Source organism: Artemia franciscana, chromosome 7 (assembly GCF_032884065.1).
Source record: "Artemia franciscana chromosome 7, ASM3288406v1, whole genome shotgun sequence".
NCBI lineage: Eukaryota > Metazoa > Arthropoda > Branchiopoda > Anostraca > Artemiidae > Artemia > Artemia franciscana.
This window is the reverse complement of record NC_088869.1, coordinates 44,306,107-44,328,633: the sequence shown is the minus strand read 5'-3', so window position 1 is coordinate 44,328,633 and position 22,527 is coordinate 44,306,107. Positions and strand designations below refer to the sequence as shown.

The 22,527-nt window shown below is 36.9% G+C and overlaps 2 protein-coding genes across 2 annotated transcripts in view; both read right to left on the bottom strand.

Moving 5' to 3' along the window:
• The window catches only part of LOC136029350 (cyclin-H-like), a 29,951-nt gene extending 12,525 nt beyond the window's left edge, over positions 1–17,426 (bottom strand). Inside the window, exon 1 of the mRNA XM_065707652.1 lies at positions 17,288–17,426. Within this exon, the coding sequence (XP_065563724.1) occupies positions 17,288–17,404 (117 nt within the window). The 5' untranslated portion in view covers positions 17,405–17,426. The remainder of the gene's footprint in view (positions 1–17,287) is intronic.
• A 2,113-nt stretch (positions 17,427–19,539) lies between these two features.
• LOC136029703 (52 kDa repressor of the inhibitor of the protein kinase-like) lies at positions 19,540–20,505 on the bottom strand. The gene has a single exon (XM_065708207.1). It carries the CDS (start codon positions 20,503–20,505, stop codon positions 19,540–19,542), a length of 966 nt encoding a protein of 321 aa, XP_065564279.1.
• Between the last annotated feature and the right edge of the window lie 2,022 nt (positions 20,506–22,527).

Below are 22,527 nucleotides of genomic sequence, written 5' to 3'. Positions count from 1 at the left end.
TTTGCTATCGTTTATATATTTTTCACTTCGTATAGGAGCTGTTATTCGGTAAGCATCATACCAAACACCAAAAACAAGAAGAACAATAGGGAATTCTTTTCGCAAGACAGTGGGAAACAAATTAGAATAAATATTTCGGCCCTATGTCTATGGGCCGTCCTCAGCAAGGCATTAATATACAAGAAAAAGAAATTTACAACAGGATAAAATCATTAGAGCTAATTTTTTTTTTCAAAACAGTCCTAGCATCCTTACCTCAGTGAAGTTCAATCAGGACTGATAAATAAATTGTGATGAAACGAGGCAATTCATTGAAATTAAAGAGAACGATTTAAATACACATTTTAATGTTAATCTTGCTTTTTTGGTTGCTGATCCCGTAGGTCTATTTGTGACAGGTTCTGTGTTAATATCTATTGGTTTTTATAATATTTTGTAAGATTGTTATTAATTAAATTGGTATAGAGCATTTAGTGAATATTCTCCCAAGTGCCTATTTTAGGATATATTATTATTAATCTTAAGTCTGATTTCAATTGCTTCTCGAACTACTTGCTTTATGCCTAGGTCATTGCTAATAAGGGCAGATTCTTCAAGAAGTATTTTGTGGCTAGGATTTTCTAACACATGACTGCTTAAAGAAGAGTCAAAAGAGGCAGAAACAATATTAGAATTTAGAGCTTTGGTGATATCATTTTTATGCTGTTGTAGGCGTTTCTCTAAATTCTGGTGAGTTCTCCCTGCATAGAATTTGTCATAGCCACATGGTATTTGATAGACACCTCGTTGGCGAGTAACTGGAGTTTTATCTTCACCAGAATTTAGGAGATTTGTGATTTTCAAATTATTGGTAACTAAAAGATACAGATTATTCTGTGTGCATATTTTTTTCAGATTCCTAGTGATCTTTGGGATATATGGGAGGTAAATTATGTTTGAGGGCTTATCGAGTTTCTCAGATAGTAAATTATCGTTGATTTTACGGGAGTGTCTTTTCAGTCTACGGTTAATTGTTTTATTAATAAATAAAAGAGGGTACCTATTTCCAAAAAGTATGTCCCCAATAAAGTCTAGTTCTGCTGTGATGTAGGAATCAGGACAAATGTTTAGGGTACGATCGACAAGAGAAATTACGAGAGCCCTTTTTAACCTGTGTGGGGTGGTTTAATTTAAGATATAAATATCTATTGTTTTGTGTTTATTTTCTGTAAATAGTAAAATTTACAACAATTTAGAGAAATTTACACAAATTTTAAGCCCGTCGCTATTTAAGACCCATACCCCACTTTTCCATGACCTTCAGCAAATTTGTCATACTCTGTACAACATAGTTGGGCACTTCCAGATTTTCTCCAAGAGTAACAGCGGGCAAATCGGGGAAATCTCTGCTTCTTTGTCTGACCAATTAGTATAATGTAAATTATGTATAGCATGTATTGTTAACATCGTAAATAGTTGACAAATACACTGAAATATAGGCTAGAATTTCCAAAACCTAGCCACTTGAATACACGGGGTAAGCCCGAACCCCCGTGTTGGAATTTACCCCATATGGGGTAAGTCGGACATGTCGGATTTACCCCAAATTGGGGTTTTTCTGGGGTAAATCCGACATTTTTTGTATCTCCTGACTGGTTTGAGAATAAAATACTAATAAATAACAGTAATTACTTAAACTATCCCATCACCTTATCAGCTATTTAGAATATTTTTATCTCTCTATTTTTCTGCACCATCACTTAAAATTTACTACCTACCTCGTGGCCAACAAAAATGCCCTCCCCGAAATTTTGAAATTGCTTTATTACAAGAGGAATTGAAAATGGCAGAAAAATTAAATACCGTTGTCAAGTACCCAAGCTAAAGGAAGAAGATGACATACGGAAGCAAAGACATTTGTCATCACTGAGCCAAATAAGAGGGGTGTTGGAGTTACCCTGTTTTGGATTTACCCAAGTTCGTCCTACCCCAGAAAATATGGACAATGTTGTGTTTAAAATGTCAGTTATATCATGTGCCACGTTAGTGTAAATTTTCTGGAGTAGACGCAGTCTGCTACTTGGCATAAAAGTCATCCGAAATATCTACTTGCATGTCTTTAGGTAGTAGACTGCTTGGCTTCATAGAGCCTGGAAACCAGAAAACATGTTTTCCATATCAAGTACCAAAGCCTAAAGAAGTATTACAGCAACAATTACACATAGGTCAAAGTCGCACAACAACATAAGCAACGCTGTCTACTGAATTAGGTTGGACATGGATGAAAAAAAAAGTAGCGCTTTCCTCTTAGACGTTTAATCAAGCATGGTAACCCAAACCATGACTGCAGGTGTTTACTAGGTTTTATTGAACATAATCCATCAGCCTGACTGTTATAAAGGCTAATTAAAGCCGATTTGATACCTTAACCTCCCCCCAAAGTGGTGAGATAAAGTATGGACCATAATAAAGAGACAAATAGGAGCCTAACTCTTACTTAATAGCATATGTGGTTAAGAGCCAACATCCCACTCTGGTAGAGGTATTTATGAATGGAATTAGGAGACTGCCATCTTTTCTTATTCTTTAACAGAGTAAATATATATATACAATATTGTTGACTAGATTTATTTGAAACTCAGAAGACCATTTGGGAAGATGCCTTGGAGGTGAGAAAATAGCTATCACTAATCCCCCTAACCAATGGAGGTTATGTTGGCAATGGAGCCTTGAAAAGAAAAACTAAATCTCATTGCTTGCCAAATTTTGCTGAGATCTCACAACTAATTTTGATTGATATCACTATTACTAGAATTGCAAGAACTCTCCAATTTGTTACCTAGGCAGGATTGGCTCCTGACCACACAAAAAAGAAAAGAAAAATACTAGCACAAATATACTAGCTATCACAACCCAACAAAGGTTATTGATATCTGGCTGCCCATTATGGTAAATGTTCTGATGGAAAGGATAGAGCTATCCACAAAGACTGGAAAAAGAACAGGCCCCAGAAGACCATGCCAAGGACCAGTTGAAATTCAAGTGTTATGAGGGAGTTTATTTAACCATAAGCTTTCTAGATACTTACCATGCATAAAACTAGCAGAAATTATCACAAACAGGAGTAGATAATACACACAATCTAAACTTTCTAAAGACCGGAGAATTATTTGTGCTCGACACTATGACCTTTAGAAAGTTTGTTTGGCATTATCTTTAGTCCTATTTGTGTTGATTTCTGTCCATTTTATGTTCAACTTGATTAATCACTGTAATTTAAGTTTGTTTCACTTCTCATTTATTCAATGATAAAAATTTCTGTTCATTTAAGTTTGAATTATTCCATGAATTTATTTCTGCTCATCTTTGGTTTAATATAGCTCATCAAATTTGAGGTAATTTTATGGCCTTTAATTGTAATCAGACCAGCACACAGAAAAAAACAAAATTGTGCAAAGAATCAATAGCTGGTTACTTCTGCATGAAGACCGACCCTTTAAAAGAGAGGCAATTTTTCCTTTTAGGAATAAATTCCACAAATTTGAGTCATTAATAAGACGAGCTTATTCGATTTCAAAAAAGTATCAACACCTTTCAAAAGGAAGAAATAGATCTGATAAAACATTACAGTATTGATTCTAAGTTCAATGTGAAAACATCTGTCTAGAATTAGATATCATTAGTTATCAAACCAGTAAGCTTTTCAGTGAATTTTAATCCCTGCGAAGCCAGTCAGATTTCGCTATACCTGGCAAAGGATTAAAATTCCTGACCTGACTAAAATTGTTACTCAGCATTTCATTAAGTGAGAGATAATCCTATGGTAATAATTATCAAATTATTTAGACTCATTAATTGTTTTTGCGAATTTTTACTAATAAGCGAGTGGAAGAGAGGAGGGGGGGTTTATGTAGCAAGCGTCGTCGTACCTGCCGGGAGTGGTGTCTCCCTTAAATTGCGGAGAACAGATAGCAGGAGCCTACGCTTCCCTCGCTTATTGGCATTTCAAGTTTCTGAAATTTAGCGAACTGCCATTCAGCTATCGTGCTGTTAAGACGTATTTTGCTCTGGCTTATGTTTTTGACTCGGAATTGGATTAACGGACTTTTTGCATGACAGTGGACTCTGATTCGGATACGGACTGCTTTGTTTATGCCCCGGTTCTGAAATTTATGCAGTACAATAATGAAAAAGGTGTCGAAGCTGCAGTGATCTTAAAATTAGCAGTCGAATTTTTCGTATCAAGTGATATTGCCAAATCGAAGAAAATCCTGTGAGATTCCCTGCCGAAATTGACCAGGCCCTTTCCAAGGCGCACGGGTTCAAACGCAGCTCTGAATCATTTGAAAGACATGTTAGAACTTCTTCAAAATCAGAGTGCTTCCGAGGACATGTCTGTCTTTGTTATCCGTTCACCAACCGAAGTTCCCGGTATTCCAGCAGTTGCTTACTCCAGGATAACTTCTAAGCTTAACGGAATTCAACAGACTCTTTCGTAAGTCAATGAGAAAATGTCAACTTACGATCTGAATTTCTCCAGCCTTCCGAGCAGTGCCACTGGCAGTCATAAGCAAAGTCACTGTTATTATCACGAATGTACCGCGTGATCTCGATCATGCATCCTTGCGGAAGGAAAGAATTGACTGTATTTCTGATCACGAGTGCATTGATACTGTGCGCGCCTCTGGTGATAATTGATTGTGAAGATAGACAGCGGTGCCGCTGCTGACTTTTGTAAATCTGCGCGTTCGGTTTTTCGTGATTGTGAAGCGAAAATGGTGGAGAAAAAGTTTTTTGGTATAATAAAAGGCGTTACACAAGATCTTGATTTTGCGCATCTCAAAGCTTGCCGGGGTGTTCGAGACGCTCCGAGAATCGGGAGCTCAAATTGTATGAAAATTACGTTCGAAGACGAATTTTCTCTTTCCTCGGCCGTTAAATCTGGATTGAAGATCTATGAACTGTTCCGAGTGTATGAATATTGGCGAATTCCTGGGAGCTGCAGGAAATGTCAATCTCCTGACCACCATGCTGCAAACTGTCCCGATCAAAACTACAAATGCTCACGGTGCTCTAGCCCCCATATGAACTCCAGTGACTCACCTTGCAGTAACACCCCCAAGTGGGCAAATTGTAGTGGAGATCATGTTGCTTACAGTTTTCGTTGCTCCAGGCTAAAGGCTCTTGCTAATTCCAAAGTTCCACGACCTTCTCACTTGCAATCATGAATGAGTATAAAGTCTCAGTGTGCTCTTTCAACATAATGGGACAAAGGATAAATTGTTAGGCCTTGATGAGAGACTAGCAAATCATGATGTTGTTCTCTTACAAGAACACCTCCTCCCAAGCTGCAGTGTAAACTTTTTAAGGCGAAGTTTTCAACATGCTGCTTTTAGCACGAATGCCCGTCGTACCTGAGGCAGGCCTTCTCGCAGTCTTGCCTTTACAATTAAGCGATTTTTGCCTAGCTATTTGTCTCCTAGCTGCTACCAATCTTCTGAACACTATCTTGAAATCCGGCTTGCAGACGTGATCCTAATCAACACCTACTTGCCCCATGATAGAAGATCTGTTTCTTCCTTCTCCAGTTATGCGAATGCCTGCAACAAATTCAAGACACTCATATCTGGTACTTAGTGTTTGGGATACAAATGGATGCTTATAGGTGACCTAAACTGTGATATTACCGTTTCCTCGACAAGTAAGGAAGTTCTTTTTCAGTGTCTACCCTCAGCATTTAAGGTCCAAACAAAAGACCTCAGTTTTACATATATACAATGTAGTGGTTCTGTTTCAAATTTGGACAATTGTATCATCTCTCCTTCATTATAAAATTCAGCAGGACATGTCGATGAAGATGAGAGATTATGATCAATTACCTCAGTATTTTGATATTACGGTTACTTCTGACATATACTCAGGTAACCATCACTGTCGCATAAATGGTTCGAAAAACGTGATTGGTCTAGTGCAAACATGCCTCTTTACCTTGCTACACTTGGAACTCTACTGTCCACCGTGCGTGTCCCTTTCCATCTTCTTTGCACAAACGCGTACCCCACTATTGACTATGCTCGTACTGATTTGAATCGCTATTACCGTGAAATCATCTCATGTATAAAGCAAGCTGAAGATGTGGCAGTCCCACTGATCCGTGTCAAGCGGAATACCCAAAAACCAATCTGGAAGTGTGATCATATGCTGAAAAGAGTCAAGAAAAAGGCCAAATTCTGGTTAAAAATCTGGTCTACTTGTGGTTGACCTTCTCGGGGTACTGTGTTAGATCTAAAACAAAAGACGAGACTCGAATATAAGAGCCATCTTCGGGCCTTTCGTTACTCCGGTGAAACTTTTCCGAAAAGTAATAGTGAGTGGCGAAAAGTGATAAATTCTGCCCAATTTTCCTGATACAAGTTCTAGTGATATTATACCTTGTCCATCTTTAATCGAACATTATTCGAAAATATTTTCGAAAGTTAATTATGCAGTGAATAAGCGTTTCTCACGTATGCTCGAAAAAAAATTTGCCGTCAGATTTATGTCAGACATGTGATTCCAGTTGAAAAGTCGGTTATTGTTAAAAATATTAAATAAAATCAAAATCTTTAGATCTTGATGGGATTAGTGTTTCGAATCTCGTTTCTATTTCTTTTGAACTGATATCTCATCTCCAACTGTTTTTTTCAATTGTGTTATAGTAGTTCGTGTGCGTCCGATTCGTTCTTATGCGGTAGCGTCACGTCACTTCTTAAAAAAAAGGAAAAGACCGGTCTTCTTCTGCTAATTTCTTTGTTTCCCATCCAATAGCCATATCTAATATACCTTTCCAGATTATAACCTGGTTCTGCATTTGACAGTGTTTGTCATACTCAAGCATGGACAGCGTTATGCCAGAGAGGAATAAATCCGTCGGTAATTCACGTGCTTCGTTTTTGGTACTCCCATTTTTACCTTCGCCTTAAGTCATTAGATAATTCCAATTTTGGTCAGATCCCTGTTCGTTGCTGAGTAAGACAAGGAGGAGTTCTTTCTCCGTATATTTTTAATGCTTGTATTGAAGATGTGTCATGAAAAATATCGACTACGTGCCTATTAGAACCATTTGATATCTCATATTTGGCTTATGCGGATGACCTTCTTCTGATTAGTCAAACATGAATCTGGTCTTTCCCGTTCAGTGAAGTCAGATATCTTCTGCTTTCCGTGATATCTAGACTGTACCTAAATATTTACAAGTGCGAGTTTCATGTTTTCAATGGTAATAATTGTTCTGAATCACTATACTGCGGTGGTTTTAGTATTCCCCATGTTGAATTCTTTCGTTGGCTTGGCATAACAGTTTGCGATTCTATGAATGCTCTCCAGTCTCGTGTTGTCAAAGATATTAGTGATAAGCTGAGGCTTGATTACTCTAAGATTGTGGCAAATCGTGGACACAATAGGAGAAGAGCGCTAACTCTGCTTTACTCAAATTTTTGTGATCATTCGGTATTCTTCTGTACTGGTATTCGGCCTCTTCTGTTGACCGGTGATCTAAAACGTATTCGTATAAATTATTACCGGTACTGCAAATTTCTTTTATATCTACCTCGTTCTTACCGGAATACTAAAACTGGTTAAAAAGTATTGTGCGACAGATATTATTGGTGTTTTCAAAAAATTATGTGCCAAGCTAGCTGTTGAAGCGCCTTATAGCCTAAGGTGTTTTCATCGCCTTATCCGTCTTTTTTCTGTACGTGATTAACTTTGTTTCTTGTTTTTCTTTTGCTGTTTGTTCGTTTATATTTACTCCACTTAACCTCTGTTTTGTAAAGTGGGTGATAAATAAATTATTTATTATTGTTAAAAATTTGTCTTAGTTAATAGTTTGCCAGCTAAAATATGAACAACCTGCTCAATGTGGCATTTTATGGTCTTTCTAAATACACTAATTGCTACTACTGCAAATTCCATTTTGAGGCCTTAAAGTGACACCTTGTTCTATTTTTTGCAGGTAGAAACAGGTTAAAAAAAAGTCCAACAGTAAGCTGATATTTCATATCAAATATTACGTATGCATGGATTTATCCAGTTATTAAGTAATAAAAACAAGTTTTTTTCAGCTGGAAGTAAGAAGCAACGATAAATTGTCTCTTCCTTAGAACTAATTATGGGTACTTCCGTATTATATGGTGCACAGTCCAGATTTTTTATCGCGAAGATCACACAATAACCGGTTTTCGCGGTCTTTGTGCCAGACAATTAGCATTGGCTTGATGGAAAACTACATTGTTGCTATATTTTAATTAAATATTTAGTTGGTATTTTGGTTAGGTTAGATTACGTATTTAATATAAATTGGTCTCTCCCCCCCCCCCCCGTTCCACAATTCTTTGTTGTAGTTTCCATAGTTTTGTTAGTCAACTATTATATTATATATATATAGTCAACTATTATATTAGCAACATCTTTTGTTTTATTTCAGTAACATTTACCAAAATTCACTGCTCGAGTGTGTACCATATATTATGGAAGTACCTAATTATCTATTTATGTGAAGATTCTTTCAAAACAACTGCTGAAACACAAGGGTTGTTAAGCTAGAATAAGAATTTCTTAAAGACACTGTAGTCGAAAACAACTCCTTTGGTAGCAATAGGTTGAAATGCAGGCTAAGTCTTAGAGAGAGCACTAGAACTGTCAATTTCCAATTAACTAAGCCCCTTCCAAAGTTAATTTAACCACCCTTATACATAAAGTGCCTTTCGAAAAAAATAAATGAGCAAACATTAATACATTGAATTTTCAAAGGTCTTTACTATGGGTAATGCTATACAATTGCCCCTGACCTAAACAAGAGAATAGAAATTTCAATTTCCCTTTTAATTAAGATCCAGAATTATTCAAGGGGAAAATAGGGTGATTCGAACCCTGGCGTGGCCAGTTATTTGGTTTGGGAAAGGGTCAGTGGCGTGAGTCAATCCAGCTTTAAATGGGTACCTGGTAAAACCTGGGGAAGGTAAGCAATAAAGATGTGTAAAAGCAAAAGATGGCGAAGGAAGAGCTCCATTAAGCAAAACATGGTCAGAAAATAAAGTAAAATAATCTTCCATGCGTAAAACTACCACAAATCACTATTAATAAAAAAAAATGAAACTCAAAACAAACAGAAATTAGAATAAATAGCCAAGTCAAACTAAAAAACGAGCAAAAATTAACATTAGTAGGGCTGACAAACCAGAACACAATTTAGGCTTTACTGAAAAAAACAAATGACCTTGGATTGTCAGTTTAATATAAATATATATATATATATATATATATATATATATATATATATATATATATATATATATATATATATATATATATATATATATATATATATATATATATATATATATAAGTCACTAAGGCTAGGAATAAGTGAAAATGAACAGGAGACACATTAGATAACGAAAATATTGATCAGGTTGGGAGCTTCAGTTACCTTGGTAGTATTATTAGTAAAGATGGTGGGAGCAGTGAAGATGTTAAAAGTAGAATAGCTAAAGCTCAGGGTGTTTTTTCACAGTTAAAAAAAGTTTGGAAGAATAGAAAGATAAGTCTACAAACCAAGATTAGAATATTGGAAGCTACAGTGATGACAGTGGTCAAATATGGCTCTGAAGCATGGGCACTCCGAAAAGCAGATGAAAATTTACTAGATGTTTTCCAGAGAAATTGCCTACGGGTTGTTCTGGGTACCCGGCTGACTGACCGTATTTCAAACAGTAGGTTGTACGAAAAGTGTGGTTCAATCCCGCTTTCTGGGGCTATAATGAAAGAAAGGTTGAGATGGCTAGGCCACGTTCTACAGATGAAGGATGACAGATTACCGAAGATTGTCCTTTTTGGCCAACCGTCTGGGGCTACACGCAAAGCAGGTCGTCCTTGTCTGGGTTGAGAGGATGTCATAAATAAAGATTTAAAGGAAATGGGAACTTCCTGGGAGGGTGTAAAGAGGGAGGCTTTAAATAGATTAGGTTGCAGGAGGAGCGTGCGTAGTTGTGTTGGCCTCAGGCGGCTTGGTGCTGCAGTGAGTTATTAGTAGTAGTAGTAGTAGTAGTAGTAGTAGTAGTAGTAGCAGTAGTAGTAGTAGTAGTAGTAGTAGTAGTAGTAGTAGTAGTAGTAGTATATATATATATATATATATATATATATATATATATATATATATATATATATATATATATATATATATACATATATATATATATATATATATATATATATATATATATCTATATATCTATATATATATATATATGTGTGTGTGTGTGTATATATATAATTTATATATATATATATATATATATATATATATATATATATATATATATATATTAAACTGACAATCCAAGGTCATTTTTTTTTTTAGTAAAGCCTAAATTGTGTTCTGGTTTGTCAGCCCTACTAATGTTAATTTTTGCTCGTTTTTTAGTTTGACTTGGCTATTTATTCATAATAGCCAATATATATATATATATATATATATATATATATATATATATATATATATATATATATATATATATATATATATATATATATATATATAAAATTTTTCTATTTATTTAACTTAAAAAATTGAAAACATAGAAGACATATTTCATTGTTAGTAAAGGTAAGTCCAGGAAGTCCACACGTTCATAGTTTGTTTTGATTTAGTTCAATGTCCAACAGTTCAATATTACTTATATTTGATTACTGAAGACATTGTTAAATGCTCTTTGGACTATTGGTTACAAAATGACTATCTTGTAATTTCGATTGAATGCGATTGGGGAAAAGAGGGTGTCCGGGAGGGGGGGGGCTATTTTCCCTCCATCATGTTTTATTCTTAATGTGGAACTAGAACTACACATTTCAAATCAAATGAGCCTCCTCTGAAGTTCACAAGACCACCCCTTCAATCAAAATCTTACATGCCCTTGGGCATAGCTCGCAACCCTTTCCCCCAGACTCTGGGGGTTGTGCCAACTCCAAAGGTCGTGTTATGTGATCTTTGGACTATTTTTAACAAATGGCTATCTCAAAATTTATATTAAACACATTTGGGGGAAAATGACGTAGGGGGATAGCTGCCCTCTGATAAATTTGACTCTTAAAAGGGCACTTAAACTACCAATTTCCGCTCCAGTGAGCCCCATCCAAATTTTATACGACCATCCTTTCCGTAAAAACCTTATATGCCCTTGGAGCATAATATACAACCGCTGCCCAGAGGGCTGGGGATGGGGAGGGGTCTCGTCCTCAAAGACATAATTTCCGGACTTTTAAACTATGTCAAAAAAAATATTATCTTAAAATTTTGATTGGAAGTGTTTGGGGAAATGATGGGCATGGGGGGGACTGTTTGCCCTTCAATCACTTTTGATTATGAAAGACGGCACTAGCCCTTTCAATTTCCAACTGAACGAGCCCTTTCAATGTTACTACAAAAACAAATGGCCATCTTAAAGTTTCTATCAGATACATTTTGGGAAAATACAACACGTGAATGTCTGTTCAGGGGCGGGTATCTGCCCTCTGATACCTTTGACTCTGAAAAAGAGCGATTGCCAATCCAATGAGCCCTCTCTGAAGTTTATACGACCCCCTTATATGCCCCAGGGCTTAACCCTTGCTCTGAGGGTTATGGGGAGGGGGGTTATCCTCAAAGACATGATTTCTAGACCTTTCAACTATACTGCACAAAATGGCTATCTAAAAAAATTGGACGAGTTTTGGGAAATGATTGGTGTATGGGGGGGGGGGCTGGTTGACCTTTAATCACTTTTGACTGTCAAAAAGGACACTCGAACTTCTGATTACCAATCCAATGAGCCCCCTCCAAGGTTTATACAACCACCTTTTCTATAAAAAAAAACATAAAACAAAAATACATTGTACCCACATCACTCTTTACTTAGGCAGCACTATTGCGCTGCCTATGACATTTTTATTTTGAGATGTCTATTATACAGCATTGCAAGTGCCGAAAAGACAGGAAAGGCCCCCCCCCCCCATAAAATTCAGCTTATGGGCACCCCTGCGGGATGGTTGGAAAAAATTAAAAAATACATTAAAGGCTTATGGCCCTTTTAGGAAAGATGAATGACACAAAATAGTCCATTTTTTGTAGTTTTCAGCAAGAAAATTATCTATTAGTAATTGCACATGCATACAATTTGTATTACATTAAGAAATTTTGATTTGAAGCCAACTGTAGTTTTGATGAACCAAGATGCGTGTAGCTTTTGGATGCTGATTTAATAGTTACTTTTTCCTTTGAATGGTCACACAAATCTGAAGATGCTAAGTCTGTAATATTTTGCTTCGTCATTGAGTGCATTCTGATTTTCTTTCCCATATCATTTTTCTTCAGCTAATTTTTTCCGTCTGGACAATCTTATATATAAACATTTGAACAGCACCAAAAAAAATGACCTATACATACTTGCACCTGTTGATGGCTGTAAAATCATTCAAAGTTCAAAACATCAATGAAGATCTCTCCTGCTATGCTTAACTGCTTATAAATTTTAGCTGGAAGTTCAATTTTTTGGTTTGCCCCCCAAATAAGTACTATTCTGAACTCATCCCCACCTCCAAAGAAACATCTGGCACAAAATGGGTTTAAATTTGCAATAGGGGTTTTCTGGAATAGCAGAGTTATGACCAAGGATTTTGTTACTTCTTGACTTCAAAAGATAGCTTATATGGAAATAATTATCTAAAAAAAAAAATTAGGCGAAAAATAATAATGCACTTAATGATGGAGCAAAATATTACAGACCTAGCACCTTACCTTAATCACCATCACCTTACTCCATCAGATAGCTTTGACTGTCAGTCAAATCTCCACTTCCCCTTCTCCCACTCCTTATCAAGTTGTTTTTTGAAGGACTGGATGGAGGGAGCCATGACAGTTGAATCTTTCAGTTGATTCCAGTGGTTTATGACTCTTCTCAAAAAGAATGATTGGTAAGTTCTTAATCAGGAGCTTGACTTTGGTAGCTTCTTGGAGTGTCCTCTTGAGTTATGCTGGCTGGAACTGAGATATCTGCCAAAAATTGCTGACTTTTCATTCTGCAGCTTGTAAGTAAGAATCATATCCCTGCGCAAGCATCTGTAAACTAAAATGGGTACTTTTTAGTACCTGAGGTGGTCATCATATGAGGTTGATGTGAGACTTCTTATGCATTTTGTTGCTCATCTCTGTGCATTTTCGATGAGCCTCACATCTTGTTGGTAAGAAGGACCAGCAAGACACATGCCAAAATCGAGATGGGGTCTGACAAGAGCTTTATATAGTTTTATAAATATAGATCCCTATCTGCTATTAATAGTCCATTTTAGTAATCCAAGACTGGAGCTTGCACATGTTGAACATGGCTATGAAATTTAAACTTATCATCAATGATGACACCAAGATCCCTTTCTTCTGCTCTGCTCTCTAATTGTTCTCTTACTTTTGTGGTGGGGTTACAGATGGTGTAGTTAGCCTTTGGGTTATTAGGTTTAAATTGTAATACATAGCATTTGCCAATGTTGAATTGGAGAAGCCATTCTTGGGTCTAATCTTGTAGCTCGTATGTCATGCTGGATGCTTTGGGGGCATTAGAAAGAGAGTTGGACCCAGTACAGTACCCTGTGGAACTCTACTCATTACTTTGGCCTTGTCAGAGTAAATTGGTTGGCCATCTGCAGCAAATATGCAAATTTTCTGCTTACAATTTGTAAGAAAGTTCATTAACCAGTCTATAACAGCCTGATTGATGCAGACAGCCTGATTTTGGAGTGCAGTTGACTGTGAGAAACCTTGTCAAAGTTCAGCAACAGCAGGCCAACTGGATGTCCATGGTCAATTAAATCTGTGATTTCCTTGTATGATTCCAAAAGGTTTGTTTCAATTGATTTCCCTGACTGTAAGCCATGCTGCTTGGGTGACAAGATCTTTTTGGAGGCCAAATGCTTAAGGATTGAATAATTGATAATGCACTCAAGTATTTTGACAACAACTGAGGTCAGGCTAATAGGCCAATAATTTTCAGACTTTTAACAGTTACCTTTCTTGAAAACCTGTGTAATATTGGCTATTTTCTAGACTGCTGGTAGATCTCTAGAAGCAAGTGATTTCTAGAAAATTTTCCTAAGCAGTTCTGCTATGATTGCTGTGGTTTCTTTTAATAGTCTGGGATGTAGGTTATCAGGTCCAGGTGACTTATTAGTATGTAACATCCAAGAACCTCTGTGAGCAATAGAGTGATGCTATCCATTAGGGTTTTTACAATGTATTCTGGTGAAGGAGGTAAGGGAAGGAGGTGAGTTTGTAAGCTTGTTGATGTCAGTCATCTCTTCACCTTCATCTGTTACCAGTTTCCTGATGCCTTGTCTATTATGGTCTTGGCTAGAGACATATTGCTGAAATTTCTTTGAGTTTGTTGTAGCTTCATCTGCAAGCTTAGATTCAAAGCTTGTATACAAATTGCATGTCAAATTTTCAAGTTTTTTCCTGCTTTTTGAGAATTATTCTTTGTTTTCTGGGGATGGATGCTTCTTGTACTTCTTCCATTCTCTGTTGATTTCCTTCTGAATACCTTTCATCATTGTTGTTTGTGTTTGTGGTTTTGGAATCAGCTTGCTCAAAGTGTACTGTTCAGCTTTGCTTAGCAGTATTCTTTTGAAGCATTACCATTGCTGTTCTAAGGAACCAATTAGGACATAATCCCAGGAGATGTTGCTGAGATCTATTCTAATCTTCTCAGTTTTTGAAGGTCCTTTTTTAAATTTTTGTGACAATTTAACAGAAAAATACCAATTAGATCATTTTTATGGATTAACAAGCATCTTTGTTGAGCTGTAAAGTGTGAACTCTACTTGACTTCATTGCTTTGGGCTCCAACTTTGCCCCCCCCCCCCAGACTTTGATGAAATTACACAATTACAGGGTAAATGTTTAGTCTTGTTACTTACAAATGCTAATTCTAGAAGTGCATCCATTTCTGGTTGACCCTCCTCCTATATGGGGCAAACTAAAAATGCATAAAGTAGGCAGGGTTTTGAAGCTGAGGGAAATGTTGGGGTTGTACAATATGAATAAAAATTACATTTGAAATACTATTTCCAGTCATCACTGGTAATTTCTGTGTAGTAGTAAGTCAAAAGATAATCAAAAAACTTATGTATCCATTAATGGTAATTATCCACTATCACTTTCCATTTGAAACTGGCCAGTGAACCCGTGAATCAGAGCAATTGGTTTAATATTACATTTATGTCATGTTGACTTGAAGAAATGCCTTCTGATGCAATGGGGATTATACAGTTTTTTCAGTTCAAGATTAAATTTATTTTAAAAGATTCTTTGGCTATGGGAAGGCCTTGGTGAAACAAATTTGGTTGAATAGTGATTCTTGAGACTGAATATTACCTATAGAGTAAAGCAAATTAGTTAATGAGCCCTGTGGGCAGCAGGACAAGGTCTGTATACTATACTTATTGAATAATTGTTTGGCCTGAAGTCTGAAAGAGCAAACAAAAAGTAGGTCATAAATATGAACTAACAATTCAACCAATCAGAATAGAGACCTTGCCCTGCTACCTGCAGGGCTCATGGACTAATTTGATTTGCTCTATAGTTAATATTCACTCTCAAGAATCACTATTCAACCAAATTTGTTTCACCAGGGTCTTCCCATAGCCAAAGAATCTTTTTTTTCTTTCTTCTCTTTTTTTCAAATGTATACAAAACACTTTGCAGCACCTACTAAGAAAGCCCCAAAGGTTTGTTAGCAGCATGTAGTAGACTTCTCTACTCTACATAGTACTAAATACAAAAATATAAACTACATACATTCAGTAGGTAAAAGATCAGCATGATTGATTTGTGGTGGGTTTGGATGCTAATCATAGTTTATACCTACCTATGATGTAATTTAGTTTGTGGTGCCACATACGTTGTATATATTTAGTTAATGCGGATTTATTGGTTTATGTATTTAGGCTAATGTGGATCTGTTACTTTTTTTCTTGCTTTCTTGTTTGTTTTCTTGTTTCTTTTTGTTGTTATTTTATACTCCATTTAAGACAATTTTTTTCTACAAATGGGAAATAAATTTATCATCATCATCATCATGCATGCATACTATTCTTGTGCAAGGAAAAATCTCTTAACTGCAGCCTTGAAGGATGTCAGATGACTTGAATTTTGTATTTCAATTGGAATAATATCCTATAGAGAGGAAGGCAAAATTTCTAATTACAAAAGTAGCTCTAATTGCATCAGAAGGCATTTCTTCAAACCAACACAGCATAAACATAATATTTAACTAATTGCTCTGATTCATGGGTTCACTAGCTAGTTTCAACCAGAAAGTGAAAGGGGATAATTAGCATTAATAGATGCATAAGTTTTTTAAATTATCTTTTGACTTCCTACTATAAAGAAATTACCAGTGATGACTGGAATTAGTATTTCAAATGTAATTTCATTCATATTGTACAACCCCAACATTTCCTTCAGCTTCAAAACCCTGCCCACTTTACTCATTTTTAGTTTGTTGAAGGAGGATTTTAGAAATCTAAAAAATGAATGCACTTCTAGAATTAGCATTTGTAAGTGTTCTAAACTGGAAACTATGCTGCAAAGCAGCATAGTTAGAGCTTGTGATGAAACTAAACATTTACCAATTAGAGTAAAAAAAATATGAATAACAATGAAAGTAGACATTATAGCATGGACAAAATCAATAAAAAACATACAGTAGGACCTATTAGTATGCAGTTGGGTCTTCTCAGAAGGAAACAATACACAATCCTGAAAAATTTGAAAAACCCCAAAAATGCTTACTAATATTATTTTTCAAAGCATTTTCCTTTACTTTACCCCTCTTCTCTGTAAGTTTTAGCGATAGCCTATAGGATATACATAAATGGGTTGGGGATAAAGCAAAATGAAGGGCTTTAAGAAGTGATAGGTGTTTAAACATTTTCTCAAGTCGTTTTCAGCATTTTATCTTCCTTCTGAGTAGGCCAAATTTTATACTCATGCTAAACATATTGCATATTATGAAGTAAAATGTTGCTTTTTTAATCTTGTAAAAACCAATATCCTAGAACTATATATGTGACTATATGGGGGGGGGATCATTTGAGAGTGAGAGTCTAGTGTACAATCAATCCTCTTCAGAAGGAACACTGTAAAATTCTCAGACTAACTTATAAAAATTCTAAGAAACTTACCTAGGCAATATCATTCCTATAAACACTTCACTCTACTCTTACCTCACCGACCTGAACTTACCTGATGTAAAGGCTTTTGTCTTGAAATAAAATTCTCATTTGAAACTTTTCTCTGATTCTTAATAGATTCCTCATTGGCAAACATCCAGTTTTTCAGCTGAGAACTAGAGTGGAACATGTTAGGAAATTCAATTTTTTATCTTTCCAGAGCCATCTATCAAAGAATCAGCACTATTGTCATTTAGTGTGCATTCCCTGTCAGAATCATAATTTGTTGACAATAATTTTTTTTTTGCTGACATTTGTACCACGTCGCCGAGTCTAAAAATTCTGCCCCGTGAATTAACAAAAAAAAAATTGTAACTAAAGTTTGACTAAACTAGAACGATCTTCATTAATTATGGTTAAAACCCAACTTTTTGTGATGCTCATTTGTAAAATTTTAATTGAGGGGCTCTTTGCTAGGCCAAAACTTAATTTCGAAACAATAAGTTACATGAAGATAGGCTATTTGTTAAGCCTAATCTTTTAAATCTTGAGTATTTCACATTACTTGGCTTAGTACAATAGGAACACACTGCTCAAAATTTGGATTAACTGGACCCAATTAATTGGGTCGTAGATAACTTCTCGTTTTCAAAGACCTTATGGTTACCAGTGTTTTGAATTTTTAAAAGGCAAACTCAATTGGGACATTCCCTGCCTAGACTGTATTTAGCGATGATTAAGCACAAAAAAATGTCACGAAGCCATACCTCTTATTATAATTAATTATAATTATCGGACTTGGAAGGCTCGTCCCGATTATTTTCAATGATGCCACATTTTTTACTGAAGCTTGTACTGAGTCACCGAATTAAAAAAAAAATCATCCCCTGCTCATTAGTAATTTCTGTTCTGCACTTGTAAAATAATTAGCTATTTTTAGTTGGGACTGTTCTAGTCTGTTCATATTCTGTTGCTAGTTTTAGAGTTTATTTGATACAATGCGTGTAAGAAAATTTAATAAGCCCAAACTCTGAAAAATAATATTAATACTAGATTTTGCGTTGACGCACTGCTCATTATTGGATGAGCTGTTAATTTTGATAAGACCAACCAATATGATCAGCGCAATGTGAGTAAATAACCAATTGCCACTTTTAAGTTTGCACTTGTGAAACAACAAGTTTTCACTAATTTCCCTTTTGTTTCTTGTTGTCTTTTAGCAATCTTTTAAGAGCAAACTTCTTACTTATACTCTTCCATCAATATCAACAGAAATTCAAAGATTCTCGGGATGATAAAAAATACACATTTCTGTGAATGACAGGATTAATTATTTTAAGTACCCTATCAGGCAGCTCCAGGGGCGGATCCTGCCTTTCGTTCTAGGGGGGGGGGGATTCTTACCGAAAAGAGTGGGGGTGGGGTCTTTTTTGTCGGCCACGAGGCTGACTTTATTTTTCACGTTTTAAGTTTCCCTGGCGTCTCTTGTTTAACGAAAATGTGGTTTTCATATATTACAATAATGATTACAAAAACTGTACTTGATCAACTGACAGCTGTTTACAAGCAAAATTCAAGCTTCCTGGCTCAACTGTTCGCAAACCTGTCAATTACTCTGTCAATGCTGATATCGATGTCGCGGTGCATATTAAGGAGGGCCAAACCACTGAGTCTAGTTTGCCCCATCTGTGCTCTGAGCCAGGTTTTCAGTTGGCGTAAAGTTGAGAAGCTACGCTCGGCAGATGCCACACTCACCGGAAGAGATATAAAAATATCAAGAAGTGAGCTGACATAAGGATATAGGTGCCTGTCACATTCCTTGGCAGTTTCTTCCACTGAACTAGGAAAAATACCTCCTTCTCTCTTAACTCGAAGCCATCTACTTCTCCACACATGCACCTCTCCCAGAATAAGTGTTGCCCTGGTAGACGGCATGGTTAAGCCAAGTAGTTGACCGTACATGCTAGAGATCTCTTTGACGGAAGATTGCAGGAGCAGCAGTACGGTTAACCGGAAAGAGTTCAGCGTGTCTCTTGACAATCGGCTCTTTAAGTCACTTATGACTGAGTCGAGCATAGGTATAAAAACAACACGTCGATAATATTCTTCAGGCGTAGTATGAGGAGGATTATTTCGATAAACCTGTCTTTGTGTAATCCTCGGAACTTCAACAGCCAATTGAATTTTATCTGACAATTCTTTTACTTGCTCGAATACTAATGCGAACTCCTCGTCACACATTTCCCGTCGCTTTGCTAGAACATCCAAAAGATCGAAAACGTGGCGGCAGCGCCCAAGTCCAAAGTCTTCTTCTGGAATAGCCGACTAAGAGGCAGTGACAAGCGTCTTTGCCTTCGGACCGGTCACTGATTCACTCCAGTGACTAATGTGTTCCAAAGCCTGGATGATTTTTGGAAGTTCGGACACAAACTGCATAAGTGACTCGTGTCGCTCGATCCACCTCGTCTCGCCGATTCCCGTGAGCTGAGCTTTTAGAACCTTATTCAAGACGAAATTTCTCTTCACAGATGCATTAAAAAATGCAACAACTTCTTTTATAATGCCTATGGCATTTCTAATGCTCGAAACAGCTGAACTTCTTGACAAATAAAGGTTCAGGGCGTGGTTAAAGCAGGGACAACGAGACGCATTTTTAGCTTTTTTCTGAATTTCGCCTACAGCACCACAGTTATTTGATACCATCATTGCACACCCATCCGTCCCGATTCCAACACAGTCGAGTAAATTCAAACCCCTTTCTTCTAAAAGGCTCAGAACTAGCTGGCCAACCACTTTTCCGTTGACAGTCGGCTCTTTGTCTGCAGTGGAAGGTTCAAACGTGGCATGATGAACGTCAACAAAACCGATGAGGTCCTTGGGTCTATGGTTATCGAAGGCATAGCAGAGAGCTGAACTAAGTTGCGAGGAATGTGACACATCTGTTGTCTCATCAAAAATGATGCTGTAATACCTTGCTGACTTTACTCTTTCTAGAATGACACCTATAACTTCTTTCGCACAACTGTCAATCAACTGGTTTTGAGTTGTTTTGCTGATGTAGGTAGCATTTTTTCCTGATGTTTTCAGTTGTTCCTTTAATTTACTGTCGCCACTTTCAGCACGATAACGTAGTAGTTCTCGGAAGTTTCCTTCATTGGAAAGCGGCATGTCATCCAAGTTTAAGCTGCCATCATCCCGATGGCCCCTCAGTGGAATATTCTGCCTTCCTAGAAATATGATTGATTCCAGAATCAGCTTAAGCCTCTCTCGGTTTTCTGTTACTTGCTTCATTCGCTGTTCGTTGACGCGATTATTTACAGATTCCTGCGGAGAATGGTAGACTCTTAGAAACGACTTTCCAGCCTCTACTGCGTCATGATGGTACTGGGAAGTATCATGTACTGTCAGGTCTCCATCTTTTCCCAGCAACTTAGCAAATTTTGTGACATGCTTTGTGACCAGCTTTTGTAGGGGAACCTGTCTGTTTGAGCCCCCCTAGCCCCAGTTACAAAAAGAGGGCATTATTTGCAAAAAAGGCCTTTCTGGGCAGCAGAATATACAAGCCAGTGGAAACTCTGCAAACGAGAATCGTCTTTTCCCTGCTTTAAATGAACAGAATATGGCATTTGGCATCCAATCGGGAGTTTCCATTGCCTCTCCAGAAGCTCGCACTTTATTCGGTCGTCAATGGCATGTATTTTACCGATGTGGATCCCAATATCGTTTTCTGGAAACAGGGTAGGGGGTGGGGTTGTTGCAGGATGATCACTCTGAACGGTAACGGGGTTAACAGAAGATTGCAAAGTGTTAGGAATTTGCCCGTGTTCGCCACTTCTAACAGAACTAATTGAAGAGCTACTTGCAGTTACAGTTACACTATCCATTCTGCGAGACTTTGATATAAAAAAAGCTGTCAAGCGTCTTTTGTCCGCGTTTTCCCGACACCAGTATCGTTTAAACGACGAAAATCCTCGTGACACATACACATTCAAATTTCATTATACACTGGAACGAAATGTTTCTTTTGACACTTCAGATCCGGTTGCGTTGCGCAACCCCACCCACTCCCAATTTTTACATCGAACAGGGAGGCGAGAACTAGCTAAAATTTACCGGGTGAATTGTTGCTATGCTATGAGGTGACAAAAAATACTCGAGGCTAGCTTGATAGTGGAAAAACTGTGGAATGAACGTAATGTAAAAAGGTTTAATAGTCTATTAACAGTAGTTAGAACATGCGTTAATGCAGACTTCCGTAAGTGCAGTAAAAAAAATTACAGTCCGTCTAGGGGGGGGGGATCGCCCCCTGGATCCGCCCCTGGGCAACTCTCTTGAGTTCCGTATTTATTTAAACGCGTGAGCTACTCCAAACTCTGTCCTGTGGCGGCCCAGTGAGTTTGAACTCAGCTTAGTCATGCGAGACCTTGAGAACAAACTCAGTTGTAGCAACAGACTTCAGGGCCTACGAAAGGACCTTAGTAGAAAAGAAGAGTCGCTAATCTGATATAGCGTAGTACAATACTTAAAAATATAGAGTACTGGTGCATATATCTTCATAATACAGCAGACAAGCAGTTTATTTCTGTCAGAAGGTTTTACTTCAGATATATATAATCTTAAGATCTTATTTGTACAAGTTCACCACCACCAAGAATTACAAGAGGGGAAGCGTCTTTCACAGTAAGATCTTACGCATAGTTTTCTCTTTTGACTGCTAGATAATATTAAGTAAAAACTGTTGATCAATGATGTTCAAAATACTTTGAAAAAGTATCGCAGATACAAATGTAAAATGCTTAGGTTCAAAATTCCTTAAATACGCATTTGAAATAACTGGCCTAAAATGCAGTTTTTATTTAAATACTTTTGAATTGAGCATTTCAAAATCCACAAATACATAGCTTGAAAAATCTAAAAGTAGGAAATCAAACGTAACTAACATTGCTCCAGCGTTTGTTCGTGAAAAATAAACAGATTGTTCTTTTAACATTGTAGTAGAAGCAGAGGAGTATCCGCAAGGTATAAGTAAATTTATAAGGGGATATTAGAAAATACTTTTACTGGCCATAAGCAAAAGCGACTTTCCGTACCTTTTGCCTTCCAGCTTATTTCTTTTACAAGTGAGGATCGAACTGCCGACTGAGAAGAGACACTCAACCGGTGCAGATGACCCAATACATGCGTTATACTTTTCAAGAGCCTTTAATACTGATTGCGTCTATCACCAATGAATTGCAACATATCGATTTCCAAAGCCAAGTTACTCAAATCGTCTGGTTCCAAGTTCTGGCTCTCGACTCCCGTGAATGAGAA